The following is a 17,650-nucleotide window of genomic DNA, read 5'->3' as shown; positions in this document are numbered from 1 at the left end:
TAACAAATAGTAAAAAACAGTATTTAAAATCTCAAAACAACCCATGGAATGAGATGAAATTCTACAGATCATATCACATTAAAGAATTCACTTCTGAGTAACATATAAAGTAAGGATAAATAAGGGCTAGTGTCGGGTGGAGATACGAGAAGATAAAGAAATTACTGGAGTATGTTTTAACTAAAAAAAAAAAAGCTACAGTTTTGCAAATGTATGTTAAGGATCTAGTATCCAGAATATATGAAGAACTCTTACAAGTCAAAAATAAAAGGACAAGTAATCCAGTTTTTTAAATGGGCAAAGGATTTGAATATATATTTGTCCAAAGAAAAATCAATAAATCGCTAATAAGTACATGAAAAGATACTCAATACCGTTAGTCATTAGGGAAATGAAAATTAAAACCACAATAAAATATCACTTCATACCTACTAGGATGGCTATAATTTTTTTAAAAAAGAAAAAAAAAATCACAAGTACTGGTGAGAATGTGGAGAAACTGCAATCCTCATATATTGCTAGTAGGAATGTAACGTGGCACCAGCCAATATGAGAAAATTGGGCAGTTGCTCAAAAAGTTAGATACAGAGTTTCTACAAGACCCACAATTCTACTCTTAGGTATATTTTAGAGGATTGAAAACATCTGTTCATATAAAACTGGTACACAAATGTTTATAGCAGCATTATTTATAACAGCCAAAAGTAGAAAAACATCAAGAGGTGAATGAAGGGATACACAAAATGTGATATACCCATATCATGGAATATTATTCAGCCATAGAAAGGAATGAAGTCTGACACATGCTACAATATAGATGAGCCTTGAATACATGCTCAGTGAAAAAAGCCAAATACAAAGGCCACATACTGTGTCATTCCATATATACAGAATGTTCCGAATAGGCAAATCCAGAGATGTAATGTAAATAAGTGGTTGCCCGGGGGTTAGGCAGTGGAGGGGGAATGGGAAGTGAGTGCTAATGAGTATAGTGTTTCTCTTTGGGGTGATAAAAAGGTTCTGGAATCTGGTACTGGTAGTTAACACAACTCTGAATATACTAAAAATCACTGAATTATACAGTTTAAAAATGTAAATTTAAAAATAAAAGGGTAAGTGATATGGTAGGTGAATTATATCTCAAAAAAGCTATTTTAACAAAAATATAAGTAAAATCAAAGATTTTTCATCTGTGGTTCACAAGTCCTGACAAGGCAGGGTTTAGAGGGCAAAGAAAAATAGGTTGAGAGAGTTGAAATTAATAAGATATAAATTAGTCAACTCTTAGTCACTGACATTAGCAGAGTATGGAAAAATATGAATGATTTAATATAATAACAATTATGGGAGTTCCCTGGAGGCCTAGTGGTTAGGATTCTGGGATTTCACTGACATGGCCTGGGTTCAATCCCTGGTCTGGGAAATGAGGTCAAAAAACAAAAACAGAAACAACAACAACAGTAAAAAAGTGATGAAAAATAAATGCTCAAAGACATTAGTCTTCACTGACTCTTAAAATATATTTGGTTTAGAATCAATATCTGCATAAATATTTGAATAAAGGAATGCCCAACATTCTAGGCAGTCACTTCTTTGGCAAAAGAGTTTGAAAATGGATTTTGGGACATACGGAATTCTTAATGGAAATATTAACGGAAAGAGAAACAAGTAGTGCTGAATCATCCAGAAAAATCTTTCCTAACTAAAGAACACCTTCTTGAATGCTGACTGGCTAGCTGATTTTAGCGTCACTTTCTCATATAGTCATGGATGCTTGAACTGTTCTATGGATTTTTCACTTATATTTTGGAGGTTCTCATATCCTGTATTTAAAATGTGTTAGTTTACATACTTTGAAATGCTTACATCTGTTTTATTTATTAACCATAGTGTTACTGATTTTCTAAATTTGATGTATTTCTAAAATCTATCCAAAAAGCAAAAGCTCATATGGTCTTATTTTTGTTAGCTATATGCCAGCATATACTCAACTGGGAAGCTTCCCTAGTGGCTCAGTGGTAAAGAATTTGCCTGCAATGCAGGAGATGCAGAAGACTCGGGTTCGATCCTTGAGTCAGGAAGATTCCCTGCAGGAGGACATAGCAACCCACTCTAGTATTCTTGCCTGGAGAATTCCATGGACAGAGGAGACTGGCGGGCTACAGTCTATGGGATCACAGAGTCGGACACAACTGAAGTGACTGAGCAAGCATGCGTACCCAACTGTGGCTGTACATTTTGTTTAAAGAGGACCAGAAAGTCTTTAGCCAACAAATCTCAGCTTCTACAGACTTCAGCCCCAGAGTTTGGAGGAAATTCTTAACTTTTCAACCACTAAAATAAAACTACACAGGAAAGGCCTCTCAAAGAGCCATGAGGTTGCCCAGCTTTCCTGTCTATTCCCTCAACTTAGTTCCCTCAAGGAGCAAGCTTTTTTTTTTTAAGCCTTTATTTTCCACTAAGGGATGAATCAATCCTTTTCTTTTTTTTAAGATTTTAATTTATTTTATTTTTTGGCTGTGACAGGTCTTCAATGCTTTCTCTAGTTGCAGCATCTGGGCTTTTCATTGCAAGGGCTTCTCTTGTTGTAGAGCATAGGCTCTAGGTATGCAGGCTTCCACAGTTGCAGCACATGGGCTCAGTAGTTATAGCTTGTGGGCTCTAGACCGTAGGCTCAGTAGCTGTGATGCATGGGCTTAGTCGCTCCGCAGCATGTGGGTTCTTCACAGACCAAGGATCGAACCCATGTCCCCTGCATTGGCAGATGGATTCTTAACCACTAGACCACCAGGGAAGCCCCTCAAAGTGCAGGCTCTTTACTGGGCACAAATACATTGCCTTTCAGACTAATTTAAAGCATCAACCTAAGCAGACTACAGCCTCTAGAACCTTCCTTGGAGCTGGGAAAGCAGCCAAGTAACTGACATTCAAAAGAATTCCTTCCTGGGTGATGTTCAAAGTATGCATAAATAAGGACCACTGGGTGGGGTTAGGAGGAGTAAACATTTAAAGAAATGATTAGAGCAGGTGCTAATGTTTGACACCAGCTACAATCAGAAGCTAAACTCTGAGAAGAATCCAACATTTATGACTATCAATAGAGGTTGACCGGAGAAGGTAATGGCACCCCACTCCAGTACTCTTGCCTGGAAAATCCATGGACGGAGGAGCCTGGTAGGCTGCAGTCCATGGGGTCGATGAGGATCAAACACGACTGAGCGACTTCACTTTCACTTTTCACTTTCATGCACTGGAGAAGGAAATGGCAACCCACTCCAGTGTTCTTGCCTGGAGAGTCTCAGGGACGGGGGAGCCTGGTGGGCTGCCATCTAATGGGGTCGCACAGGGTCGGACACGACTGAAGCGACTTAGTAGCAGCAGCAGCAGCAGAGGTTGACAGTCCTACCCACCAGTTTTCCCCACATCCCCAGCCCTGCTGAACCCTCTGCTATAGCAAGGCAATGCTAAGCTCTGACCCTGATCCCTGTACCTGACTCCACCATGGAGTTATTAGAGCTACCGGCCTAGAATGAGCAGAGGGAATGGAATTAGCTGTGCAATCTTCCATGCAGTAAAAAAGAAAAATCCCAGAATTATTGGAATTAACAAAAGAGGCTCCAGAAAATGAAAACCTGCAGATGACATAAGAAGAACAAACTCGGAGATCCTCAGTTAAGCAGAGAGAAACAAGGTAGGCAAGGTGCTCCGCGTATCCCCAGGCTGTCTGTCTGCCTACCTCATTGTTCATGTAGTGCAGATCCAGAGGCTGCCCGAACACTGCTGTCACCTTGTGCTCCACATCTTCGTATCTCACAGGCCGGCTGAATGCTATAATTCTGAAACAGAACAGAAGCACGGTTAACTGTGTATTTTAAATGCAGGGTTTAGAAGGTATGACTCCTGAGTGATATTTTCCTTTCTTTTCAAGAGTTCTTTTTATTTTTCATGCAGCTTGCCTTTCTCTGTATTTTTTTCTTCTCTTATCTGCCTTTATCTTTTTACCCTTTCTCTGAGCACCTCTCAGGTTTTTCAATAGTACCCACAGGCAGCACTCAATCTCAATCAATGTTCTACCACTTCAGCTCAGATCTTTCAGTCAATGACAGTTGAGTATCATGGCAGGACACCTGGATTTAAAAACTATGTTCCAAATATTCCTATTAGGAAGAAAACATGGAGATGGGAACCGCAATCCTGAAAACACAGTCTTAACTTCTAAATGACTCATATCCAGGACTTGAAATGTTCTTTTCTACTGTTCATTTTTGACATGCCACAGGAATTTCAATGCTGATTATCCTAAGAATTGACATTTCTCACCACCGAGTCACAGGAATTTCCCTTGAGTTGGTTATATGCCTGATTAGTTTTCTTAACCAGTGACGCGTGTGCCTGTAAATAGCGTTGATATTGATGCTTTTCTAGAGAGACTCATTGCTGCTAAGTCGCTTCAGTCGTGTCCGACTCTGTGTGACCCCATAGACAGCAGCCCACCAGGCTCCCCCGTCCCTGGGATTCTCCAGGCAAGAATACTGGAGTGGGTTGCCATTTCCTTCTCCGATGCATGAAAGTGAAAAGTCAAAGTGAAGTCGCTCAGTCGTGTCCGACTCTTAGCAACCTCATGGACTTCAGCCTACCAGGCTCCTCCGTCCATGGGATTTGCCAGGCAAGAGTACTGGAGTGGGGTGCCATTGCCTTCTCTGAGAGAGCCTCATTGCTGCTGCTGCTGCTGCTGCTAGGTCGCTTCAGTCATGTCTGACTCTGTGCGACCCCATAGATGGCAGCCTACAAGGCTCCCCTGTCCCTGGGATTCACCAGGCAAGAACACTGGAGTGGGTTGCCATTTCCTTCTCTAGTGCATGGAAGTGAAAAGTGAAAGTGAAGTCGCTCAGTCGTGTCGAACTCTTAGCGACCGAATGGACTGCAGCCCACCAGGCTCCTCCATCCATGGGATTTTCCAGGCAAGAGTACTAGAGTGGGGTGCCATTGCCTTCTCTGGAGAGACTCACTAGGTCTGTTCAAAGAACAATTTCTATAAATATTAACACATGGTAGAGTAGGAACATGTTCAAAGAGGTCTTAAAATAATTTGTCATTACACATCACAACAAAATTTACAAGTGGGGATAGATGAAACAAGGCTGGCAAAATATTGATAATGTTGAAGCTGGGTAACAGATCCTTGGAGGTTCAGTTTCACATTCTCTACTTTTGTGTGTGTTTGACATTTTTTAAATAAAAAGTTTTAATGTATTAGGGATACTGGGGATAGCCAACAATATTTGACATATAAAAGTGACCATATCATAGGGGTCCAACCCAATACTTTAAAACTTATTTAAAACAGAAATAAACAAAGAGATAAACAGAAGAGAATATAAAAAAGAAACTTATATGCATACTACATATGTACATGTATATAAGAAAATGTAGAATTAAAAAAATGTTGGCGTAGGGAAGGTCTTCCTAAGCATTATATAAAGTTACATAAAATACAGAGGCCAAAAGGAAGAAGACAAATTTGACAGCAAGAATTTAAACTGCTGATGGCTGCAGCTTTTAAATTTGTCTGAAGTCTGAGAGGGTTATGCCTCCTGCTTTCTTTTTCCTCAGATTGCTTTGGCAATTTAGCCTTCTGTGGTTCCAAATGAATTTTAGGATTATTTGTTCTAGTTCTGTGAAAAATGTCATGGGTAATGTGATAGGTAAGCCATTGGATTTTCATGAAATCTGGTTGTCTCAAATCAGTGGGCATCATGAAAGTCATATCTAGAACTGAGCTGTTCAATACAGTAGCCACTAGCCACAAGTGGCTATTTAAATTTAAACTGATTAAATTTAAAATCAGCTCTTTCAGTCCCATAAGCACATTCAAGTGCTCACTAGATACTGGAGAACACAGCTATGCTGCTGCTGCTGCTAAGTCACTTCAGTCGTGTCCGACTCTGTGTGACTCCATAGACGGCAGCCCACCAGGGTCCACCATCCCTGGGATTCTCCAGGCAAGAACACTGGAATGGGTTGCTATTTCCTTCTCCAGTGCATGAAAGTGAAAAGTCAAAGTGAAGTCGCTCAGTCGTGTCCAACTCAGCGACGCCATGGACTGCAGCCCACCAGGCTCCTCTGTCCATGGGATCTGCCAGGCAAGAATACTGGAGTGGGGCGCCATTGCCTTCTCCAGAACACAGCTATAAGTCACCCCTTTTTATACCCAGGTCTACACATGCAGATCAAAAATATCTGGAAAAAAAAAATTTTCCAGAAAGTTCCAAAAAAAGCAGAACTTGAATATGCCCCATGCTGGCAACTATTTACATGGCATTTACATTGTCTTAGCTTTGTAAGTAATCTAGAGATGATTTAAAGTATACACAAAGATGTACATAGGTTATATGCAAAGACTGCACCATTTCATCCAAAAGACTTGAGCATCCGAGGAGTTTGATATCCACAGGGGGCCCTGGAACCAATTTCCTCAGCTACCAAGGGATTTCTGCAGAACATTTCTATTAGAGTGGAAGTTCTACTGAACAACGTTGATAGGCTATTAGTATAATCCTTCACGCAAAGCCTAATATCTCAGGGAGATAATTTCTCTATAACTTTTCCTTCATCTGTCACTACCTTCATTTCTGAAAATTATATTGTTGAATATATTAATGTATATCCACCAGGAAATCCATCCATATTGTAATCCTTATATTTTCCCCCCTCAAATCAACCATCCCAAGCATTAATCAGGTGCTATCTTTAAAAAAGAGAGAGATAAAAAAGTAAGTGCTACCTAGATATGGGTTATCTAGATATGAGTGTTTGATGGATTCTTTCAAGAGAATACCTTTCTATTAATTCTTTTGTAATTAAGGAATTACTAAATTCCATAATAATTAATTCCATATCCCCTTCATCAGGACCTCAGCAATGGTTCAAAAGGGGTCCACCTTTCCGAATAAAATACCAGATCACTCAGATGTCCCTAACACAGTCAGAAAAAGATCAGGCTCAGAGATAAATTCTCCTGCGTCAGGCCTGGTGATGAACCATTTAGAACTTCCAAAACCATTTAAAAGCAGCCCAAAACTCTGATCAAGGTCAAGAAACCAGGACTCCCAGGTTAGTTAAGATCTAAGCTGCCACCATCACCTTAAATAACTGGCATTTTCAGGCTAGTACTTCAAAGACGAGTCTAACACCCAGCACAACCATCCCCACCAGTTCAAAAGGCAGGCCCCTTTTGAACTGTGGCTGAGGTCCTGATGAAGGAGATATGATTTACTATAAGGAATAAATAGAAAGGTATTCTCTCAGAAGAATCCATCAAACACATGTATCTAGATAACTCATATCTAGGCAGCACTTAACTTTCTCTCTCTTTTTTAAAGACAGCACCTGATTAATGTGGGGGATGGTTGATTTGAGGTGGGGAGGGAATACAAGGATTACAATATGGATGGATTTCCTGGTGGATATAAACTAATACATTCAGCAAGATCATTTCCAAGGAGGGAGATCTTAGTCTACAGTCCTCTTCTGCCCTCCTGAGGCTAAGAGGGAGGAAAGTTCAGAGTCTGATGCCCACCCATCCAAAGCAAAGGGAAACTCAGCCCACCAGAATGGATATCTGGCAATGACGAAGGGGAAAAGTCACTACTTCTTTCTTTCCTCTTTTCTGTAAATTCTAAGTCTATAAGAGCCTACAACATTTAAATAGATACTGTTCCTAGTCCTGTAAAAAGTAAAGAAAGCCCACAGAAATATTTTCAACCAAATCTTTAAGATATGAAATACATGAAACCAGAGCTGTCTGGCACAGAGCAGCTTGAACGTGGCTTCGCCACACAGACTTTATAAAGTCCTCAATTCCATACACAGTACATGAACAGTGAAACACCATGGCTCCAGAAAACAGCTCCATAAAAAGAGCATGCAGTTCTCAAAATCTTGATACCAACACTGCTGCTCGGGGCTTCAAAAGGCCATTCCTGCCTGACCACCTTAAATATTTGTGGTTTTGATCTGGCAGCATCTCTGAAACTAAACACACACACTTTCTCAGTGTAAGTCTGCTCACTGTAACTATATACCACTTAGGGAACAGGAATTCAGGAGAGCGTAACTGCGTAATTAGGCTCCAACACAATCGAGCCTTTGATTTCGTATCTACTTCTGAAAACTCTCGGCTGCTCTGAGTTTGGCGATCCCTCCAAAATCCAGTCCGGTCAGAAGTGTGAAAAGCAGCAACAATGAAGTGACAATTTAACTTCCGAGCTACTGGCAGGTCCTAGAACAAACAGCTGGGGACAGAGCTCAGAAAACCTTCTTCCCTCCCGGCCTGGAACAGCCCTAGAATTTACCTAGCAGCAGCAGGCAGGCCCTGGCTCTGCAGATGGCCCTTTGTACAATGTTTCCACCTCTGACCAACTTGCAGGCTTCTGAATGTATCTTTTTAAGGAAAAGCAGAGCCACAGATCTCCAGAGCTCCAGAGCTAGTTTGAGAGTGGGCTGAAAGATGCCAGCAGCAGAGAACTTTCAGGACAAAAACGTTTGAAGGCACTTAAGGTCCTCTGGGGGCTTCCCCAGTGGCTCAGCAGTAAAGAACCTGCCTGCAATGCAGGAGCCGAAATAGATGTGGTTCGATCTCTAGGTTGGGAAGATCCCCTGGAGAAGGAAATGGCAACCCACTCCAGTATTCTTGCCTGGAGAATCCCATGGACAGAAGAGCCTGGCAGGCTATAGTCCATAGGGCCACAAAGAGCTGGACACGACTGAAGAGACTGAGGACGCATGCGAGGTCCTCTGGTGACTGGTAAAATAGGAGGGTCTTACCCTCATAGGTGTGCTCTTTGCCCTCCAGATGTTCACAATAAAGGAAAAAGGGCAGGGCAGTTATCCGTGAGGGAGAAAGGCAAAGAGCAAGAAACAGATACTGAAAAGCATGCTTGTGCATATACATGCTACATACATGTACACAAAGTGTCCCAAATATCCCCTGACCAGAGTTCTATACGCTTTCTTAAAGATTTTCCTTAAAATAACTTGGAAATTAAATGAAGTCATATTTTTCTCCACTGAGAACTTCTATCTTGACTTCCTACAAAAACCTTAATATTGAAAATGGGAAAAGGATACAAGGGTTTGTAACAGTACTTTCACTTCCCCAAGGTAAGATACAGAATGCAGACTGAGAACTCTCTCTATGTCCTCAAATGAGCTGAAATCTTTCACAATTGAGGGACTTAATGCAGCTTCCCATGACCTAGAGACATTTTAAAAAAACTTCCAATTCACCCAACATGACCCCTGATGTGGACAAAACCAGGGACACTCTTTCAGGACAGGAATGGCAGCACATCACAGGAGAAGCCTCCTCTCCCTCTGATGCCCACAGCTGGCACAGGGTCAGCATGTCTGGAAGCTATGACTCAGTGGAGCTGGAGCCCTGACTTCCTCCCCCAGCACAATGGTGGACCTCACAGCAGCAGAATAAGTGCAGAAGGGTAAAACATTAGCAGCTGATGCTTTAAGACCAGAAACAAGGTTCAGTCAATATGCCAAACCAAGCATGCAACATTCCCCTTTATGCCCCGTCAACCCCATTCCCCAGCCAGGGACCCCACACGAATCACTCCAGGGAGATGGCTCTCACAAGCTGCACGCTTTCTGAGAAATGGGGCACAGCTGACACAGCCACTCATCGGAAGGCAGACTTACCGCCTTTCCCCGTTGTGCTCAAACTTGATTCTGACGTCACTCTGCCAAAGAAAGGATGGACAAGTTAGTGGGTTTTCTGGCCTGTGTCACTCCTGCCCCACCCAGGTAGCCTCCAGCTGCCCTTCAGCAACATTAGGCAGCATCCCTGAAGGCTCCTTTGGAGCTTCTCTGCCCTGACAGCACTCTTGTCACTGAGTTCTAACCTCTGGGGCAACAAAGGTCTTGGGACAAGAACCCTCGGGGTTGCCCAGCTCAGGAGATCTGCTCTGACATGTCATCTCTAAGTTCACAAGCTCTATCTCCACAACTGGCTCTGGAGCTGCTCCCACTATGTCACCACCTCCGGGCCAGGATACCATTCCTTCTTGGCTGACGTAACTAAAAAGAAAAAGAAGTCTTCATAGTGATAATTCTAGCTATACGACCACAACCAAGTTACTTATCCTCTATAACTCAGTTCTTCCATCTGCAGAATAGGGCTAAATACCTAACTCACAGAGCTGTTATGAGAACTAAACAAGAAAATGTAAGTAAAATACTTAATACACAGTAGACATGCAATAAATGGTTGCCACTGGTACCAATGATTTCCACTATCCTATCACGGCTGCCCTAAGTGGGAGTAGAGTGGCACTCTGGACAAATACCTTATAATTGCTCCCAGTTTTAGCCTAGATGACGATCAGGGTACCCTATAAGCTCTGGGAGAACAGGGATCATGCCTCTCTTAATTCCGTAGCTCCAGGGACAAGCAAACGTAATGGTATATAATGTTTGTGCTTAACAATATTTGTTAAATGAATTCATTGACTGAAAAACACAGAGTTGAGTATAAGTATCAGAAACAACAGAAAGAAGGGGTGTTAGAAGGTTAAGGAACAAATCAGGGAGGAAGAGATACTATAAAGGTCAAACAAATAACTTGAGGGAGTTAGAAATGATAGGAAAAGAGAAGAGATACTACAGAAGAACAGGTACAAGGGAAAAAGAAAACTAAGATTGTCAGGAAACCAACAAGCAATAGAGATAAAGGTAAGAAAGAGTTCATAGTCAGTGAATGAAAATAATACTGAGACAGACCAAAGACTGTGGCTTTGAAGAAAGAAGAGGGTTTCAGGACATCTGAAGATGAAGAACATAGAGCAGGCAGAGAAGATGACAGAAAAAGGAGAAAGCTGAAAGGTGGGGCAGGTGCACAAAGGACTTCCCCTTTCCAGGAGTCGGGAGGGCTAGAATTCTCTTCCAGTCAAAGGAACTAGACTGATGATTCTAACTTACACTCTACAAATTTACACTCTAAAGACTCTAATTACACTCTAAAAAACCCTAAAAGCTTTTGTTTATGTATATGATATCTACAGATATTTGCCTTATTACAAATTAAAACTAAGAAAACTTAAATTTTATTCATCTAAAAATAATTTAAAACCATTATGTGTTAACATAAGCACTTTTTAAAAACTGTATGTTTTTTAAAAAGTGACGTGAGATGGAGTGCCCTGGTGGCCTAGTGGTTAGGATTTGGCACTTTCACTGTGGAGGCACAGGTTCAACTCCTGGTCAGGGGAGTATCCTCTATGCCATGAAACACGGCCAAAATACTGGGGTTGGGGCGGGGAGGGGAGAAAGAAAAAGTGAAGCAAGAGAGTGGGAAACTCTTTAATGCATGGCTTCATAGGAGATGGCTGGGTTCTCAGATCAGCTTCTGCTTTCAAACTATTGTGACAACATGTATCATGTAGCCTCTGGAAAACTCTACTGTACTTTTTTTAAGAGTATGAGGGTGAAAAGGGCAAAGAACATCTTAGTACTATTATGAAAATAGTTTTAACCTGAGGGACACCCTAAAGGTTCTTGGGAACCTGGGAGGGGACCCAGAACACACCTTGAGAGTCACTGAATTAAAATATAAGAATACAGCCTCTAACCCACTATTTTAAAGTCAAGGAAATAGAGGCTTAAAGAGCTGCTGCTGCTAAGTCGCTTCAGTCGTGTCCGACTCTGTGCGACCCCATAGACGGCAACCTACCAGGCTCCCCCGTCCCTGGGATTCTCCCAAAAAATTCACATGCTAAACAGTGGACAGCAAAGCTCCCCGGAGTAACACGCCTGCACTGTGACAACTCTTCAAAATACAGCCCTGATACAGCCCATTCACCCTTCGATTTAACATATGGACCACTTTATCCATCATCAATAATATGACAGTAGCTGACATTTATAGAACATTTACTATGTACTACGCCTTGTTCTAAGTATGTTACATGCATCAATTAAACTAACAGGAACTCCTACGATCCCTATTTTACAGGAGAAACTGAGTTACAGTGAAGTTAAATAAATTCTCTCAAGATCATAATGCTTTAAAAGAAGCCTAAATAGGCTACAAGGAGAAGGCAATGGCACCCCACTCCAGTACTCTTGCCTGGAAAATCCATGGACGGAGGAGCCTGGTAGGCTGCAGTCCATGGCAGTGCTGAGAGTCCAACACGACTGAGCGACTTCACTTTCACGCATTGGAGAAGGAAATGGCAACCCACTCCAGTGTTCTTGCCTGGAGAGTCCCAGGGACGGGGGAGCCTGGTGGGCTGCCGTCTATGGGGTCACACAGAGTCGGACACGACTGACGCGACTTAGCAGCAGCAGCAGCAAATAGGCTACAACTTAAGTGTTACACAGGCAAGGGAGGTTTATTTTACTCACAGACGCAGGGCCTCAATGGAACACTGAAGGAAAGAAAGAATCACAGGATCTTCTGAAACCTTACTTTTCAGAACTCATGGAGGAGATGAAGTAATAATGGAGTCAGCATCAGATCGGGTGGTGACCGCGGGAAGCTGTGAGGGCTGGGGAACCAGTAGGGGAGGCTCTGGCTGAGGCTGTGCATGGTTGGAGGTAAAGAAGGTGGAATGGGAAGGCAGGGTGCTCCACCTGGTCTGCATTCTAGGTGAAAGAGACTGTGTGCGAGTGTGAGTGTGTCAGATGGAAAGATGCGCCACACTGCAGAGGAAGTTATGCGGCTTCAAGGTTTTATGAGTGACAGCAGTTTTGCCAGTCTTCCTTTTCTCCTTCCCCTCAAGTTCCCATGGGAAGGGCCTTCCAAAGCACAGTGTCTGCATCATGCTGCCACGCTCAGACATGCCACCTCCAGCTTCCCATACTGTCCAATTTCACACCAGCTCTAGAGGACCCCACGTCTCCACCACAGTTTGCAGTCTGTCTGTCCCTACAGGTAGGGTGCCACGCCTTTCACCTACAACATTATTACAGTTAAGTCCCCTACATACCAATAAGTGCCGTTCCAAGAGCACATTCGTAAGTTTGATTTGTTCAAGTCCAACAAAGTTAGCCTAGTTAACCAACTAACACAATCAGTTATATAGTCTGTACTGTAGTAGGTTATAATACTTTTCACACAAATAATGTAAAAAACATAAAATGTAAACATCTTTAATCCTATAGTACAGTACCTTGAGAAGTACAGTAGCACCAGCTACATCACCGCCGCTTTTACACTTGTTTCTGCACGTCCTGGGCTTGAAATAAAGCCACTGTACTACTGTACACAGGACCGCATAGCACACAAGAGCACAGCCGCCCGCAGAGGATGCACGTGCGCGACAAGGTGTGCCAGGCATGTGAACTAGCTCACGTGACTGAACATGGGAAGGCACATTCGCATCTTTGAAAGCTCACAACTTGAAGGTTCATCTGTGGGGCACTTACGATATTCAGATGCACCTAGAAGGAACTCCCTCCGTCCCTTTGTGGGACTAAATGAACTAAATTTATTTCATGATGGGACATAATCCAAATGCTATTCGACATGAATTCGGTCAGAAAGGGAATTAAACTTTTGCCTCAAACCACAAATCACTCCTACTCAAGACTAACCTAGCCTGTGATTAGCATGCAGTGTAAACAAAGACGCCCAGTCTTCTGAGTCCTGTGTCTGATGTGGCTACAGCATTTCCAGAGCAGGATGCAGGCCCGTGACTGGTTTCCATGTACCACACGGTGTGCCCAAATCTGCCAAGTTCCTAACCCTGGGTTTCCCCTGTCAGGGCTGACTAGAACAAGCCATGGACAAGAAAGTTCAGCTAAAGCTCTCTGGATTCGACTCCTTCCGGCCACCGTTCTCTGTGTCCCTCTGAGGCATTTCACATTGGTGGCTGTGTCCTCCTTGCCTCTGTGACTCTGCTCAACCCAGGGAACCTGCCACCACTCTAACCACTTCTGCTTCTTTGCTGGTTCCTCTTCCTCGTGCCTTCTCCCACCCCTCCCCTCAACACGTGACTATGCCTCAAGGTTTGAACTTTTGGCCTCTGGATTTCTCTCCTTCTCTTCACTTCTTCTCCTCGGTAGGAATTAAAAAATCAGGTCACCTCTAAATAGAAGATTCCCAAATCTCTATGTCCAGCCCCAGCTTCTCAAGCAAAACGTCATCCATCTGCCATGTAAATGAGGCAGGTAAGTCGTCGTAAGGAATGGAACACTAGAGTCAAGTTGTCTGCTTCAAACGCTGGCTCTATGACCTCCCCATTATGACCTTGAACATGACTCTCTGTGACCCAGTTTCTTCATCTGCAAAGTGAAAACAGTGGCAATCTGTCTCGTGGAATTATCAAAATAATTAAATGAAATAATTGGGGAAAGATATGAGAAGAATACTTGATACACATGTTCAAAAAATGATAATACAGGTCCATTTTCCTTTAGCCAAACCCTTGGAGCCAAAAGTGTTTCAGAACAGTGGTATGTGTTATGTATGTTAAGTGATGCCCTTCTTGGGAGAGGGTAACAGGTGGTGCTCCCATGGCAGAGGCAGAACACACACAGACACTTCGTGCCCTCCTCTACACTGCTAAGCCTCTCCGGAAGTTAGTTTGGGGCTTTGTAACTAGTTCTGACAAATAGCTGGGGACAAAGTTGAGTTCTGCACTCTCTTCCTTGGCAGCCACATGTTCCAGGTCAGAGGAGCCACCCTCAATCAGGGTCCTGACGTGGCTGTGGGGAACACTGTCACCTCCTTCCCTGCACTGGACACAGCTGTACAGTCACTGAGATTTACCTGTTAACAGCAAAAGTCAGTTTCTGTATTGAAAAGTATGAATATTCACAATAAGTGCAATAAATAAAGACTGTAAATAGCCCTGTGTCCATTCAGGCCAAGTTTTGCTGCCAAATGAGTTTGCCAGAAATTTTAAAATACATAAATTTTAAAAAGTACCTTTTAGTTGGCAGTATTCTTTGGATTTCAGAACTGCAAAGCAGTGCACACACATACCTGCACACACAATCTCAGTCTTTCGCTATAATTGCAAACTCAACCTGATCATGTGTCTGAATTAGCTACCCTCCCTAACTAGTCCCCCTTGTCAACGGTGCCACTTATAATACTGGCTACAGGCTCAAACCTTTGAGCTCCGTTTGATTCGTTCCCTCTTTTCCCTTTCTCAGCAGATGACAAGACCCTGCTCTCCCCTCCAGAGACTCCCAGATGAGACTGCTTCCCATTCTCTCAGTCCTCACTCGCCTCGAGTCCCTTTCCCCTCCTGAACTCCTGAAGCAACCTCTGCACTTCTCAGCTCCCCTCTTCCAGCACGTTCTACATGCCTCCAGTCTCAATCATCTTAGCCACTGCTTTCACCACATCCCTTCTTTATTCAAAAAGTAATCAGCGATACCCATTACCTATGGAATAAAGTCTAAGTTATTAACTATTATTCAAAGCCCCCTGGAACTTATGCTTACTTAATCATCTCACATTGTTTGTTCTCAAAGGGAACCCTCTCTCCAGCCAGATCGATGCCCGCCTATTTCCTGAAATACGCCATATGCATCCCTTCCCCTAGGCCCTTAATGATGCAGTCTCCCACCGCAGAGTGCTGCATTTCCTCCTCTCCACCTGACTAAACTCCTACACATCCTTCACTGCTTGGCTCTGGTGCCACCTTCTCCGGAAATGACTCTGTGACTCCTCTGGCCCAAGTTCTGGCCCACCTTTCACTTTCCTGGCCGCCTTCACCTCTCAGAATTTGTACCATATATTTAGGCACAGTCACATCCTACCTTAGTTTCTTTTTTTTCACATGTTTCTCATTTATAATAAGACTGCGTGATTCCTAGGGTACAGGGAATATAACATATTTCTTTTGTCTAAGAAGCTTGAGTATAAGCTCATGTTGAACTGAAAGGAGAGATGCCACAGCTGCTGAGAAAAAAGCACTGGTACAAAAATTCAGGCCTAGGGAGGTTCAAGTCCCCAGCCCACCAGAGCCAGTATGGCAAAAGGAAGAGTAAGAGCCATAGCCAGAAGGCAGTGCAGGCCTCCAGGCTGGGCTACAGTCTGGGAACGGCAAACGGGCAACAGGAGTGATCAACGATACCAAACTTAAGTAGAAAAGACCTTCTCAAAGTCTGAACTCAACAACTGAACATGTAATCCAAGAAGATTCTCAAGAATTCAAAAAAAAAAAAATCAAAGTGTTTATTAAACAAAGGTCTGTGAACCTCTGACCTGGCAAAGGCCCCCACGAGCCAGTATCTCTGGCACCCTCTCTCTGACTCTGTAGCACTCCCATTCCCCCACATTGCTATGTACCTTTGCTGGCCCCACATCTTTGGCACTGGAGTCCTTATTTTGCCAAAGATAGTAAATAGATGAGAAGAAAAGAGCACCAAAAATAATTTTATTTGTGTGACTCAGAGAAGTCCTAAGAGATCGGTGGAAGAGGTGATTATAGAGCAACCGTCTTCCTGCCCCAGTTCTTTCTCAGTCCCCAGTCCTAGCGCTGTGCAAGGCATTCAGTGAGGATGTGAATAAATCAGTGATGAAACGGTACATTCATTACTTACTGCTACTTAATTAAATATCACAGAAAAGGAAGCTTCTTACGAGATAGAATGTGAGACTTGTACACTGCATTGTGTTTTATTTTCAAACTAGCCAGCCTATCTTATCAATAACTCTTGAAAGAGAAAGGAAGTCCTGAAGAGTCAGGTCTATCACAGTAAAAGCAAAAGACAATCCTCTCAGTCCCTGACACTGCTGGCAGAACAGCTCCTAGAATTCTCCTCCTTTAGAGCTGATACCAAGAGCCTGCCCTTCTGGTGCCTGCTATGAAGAAAACAACTTTTTCATTCTCAAGTACCAACTAGTGAACATCTCCGTTCAAGCCTCTACCTACCTCTGTGATAAGATTCAAGGAAAACAGGAATCTGTGGTAATAAGGATTCTATTTCTTTCTTCACTGGGATTTTCATATGCTAGGTTAGTTGCAGAAGCCTGCAAAGGACCATCTGATTGATAGTAATGCCAATCCAATAAAGGCAGAAAACCTTAACCTTTTCAGCTCCATGAGAACAGAACTGACGCAGTCACTACTGCTTTACACCCGTACCTTGTGTTCCAATGTATAAAGTGCTTTATATTCTATGAGCTCACAACTTCCAGAGGTAAACAGAAAAACTGAGGTTCAGAAAGGTCATCAGACTCACACATGGTAAAACTACTGTGACCAGGGGTCAGAAGACCTGGGTTGCTTCCTGGCTGTACTTAAAACCTTTGCATAAACACTTTGAGAATTTTTAAAGTATAACACACATGCTTATATTGTTGTTATTGTTGTTAATTGTCGTTGTTGACAGCATTCTCCAAACTATAAAATTCCACGTTAATGGATTATTAACAACTCAATGACTTCTGGGCCAGTGCTCCTTTCAGTACACTAAGCTGTCAACTTGGAGAAATAGCACCTGTTGCTAAAGCACTGCAAGTGATGACTTCTAAAGAGTCTGCACATTATGGCCTACAGAGCCATCCATGGGCCCCAATCACACCTAGGGTGAGCCACACCGATCCAAAAATGTGCAGCCAGCTCTAACCAGGCGGTAGGCTTCCAGGGACCTAATGGGAAAACACAAACCGCACAGATCC

At 42.9% G+C, this 17,650-nt stretch overlaps 1 protein-coding gene across 4 annotated transcripts in view; it reads right to left on the bottom strand.

Moving 5' to 3' along the window:
• MAP3K3 (mitogen-activated protein kinase kinase kinase 3) overlaps positions 1-17,650 on the bottom strand; it is a 60,664-nt gene that overhangs the window by 31,549 nt on the left and 11,465 nt on the right. For all 4 annotated transcript variants that reach the window (XM_027517601.1, XM_027517602.1, XM_027517603.1 and 1 more), the window contains 2 exons: positions 9,712-9,752; positions 3,737-3,836 (listed from right to left, as the gene is read on the bottom strand). In XM_027517601.1, coding sequence (XP_027373402.1) covers positions 3,737-3,836; positions 9,712-9,752 — 141 coding nt within the window. The remainder of the gene's footprint in view (positions 1-3,736; positions 3,837-9,711; positions 9,753-17,650) is intronic.

The sequence above is a fragment of the Bos indicus x Bos taurus genome, chromosome 19 (assembly GCF_003369695.1).
Source record: "Bos indicus x Bos taurus breed Angus x Brahman F1 hybrid chromosome 19, Bos_hybrid_MaternalHap_v2.0, whole genome shotgun sequence".
In the NCBI taxonomy this organism is placed as follows: Eukaryota; Metazoa; Chordata; class Mammalia; order Artiodactyla; family Bovidae; genus Bos; species Bos indicus x Bos taurus.
This window is presented reverse-complemented; position numbering and strand designations above follow the sequence as displayed.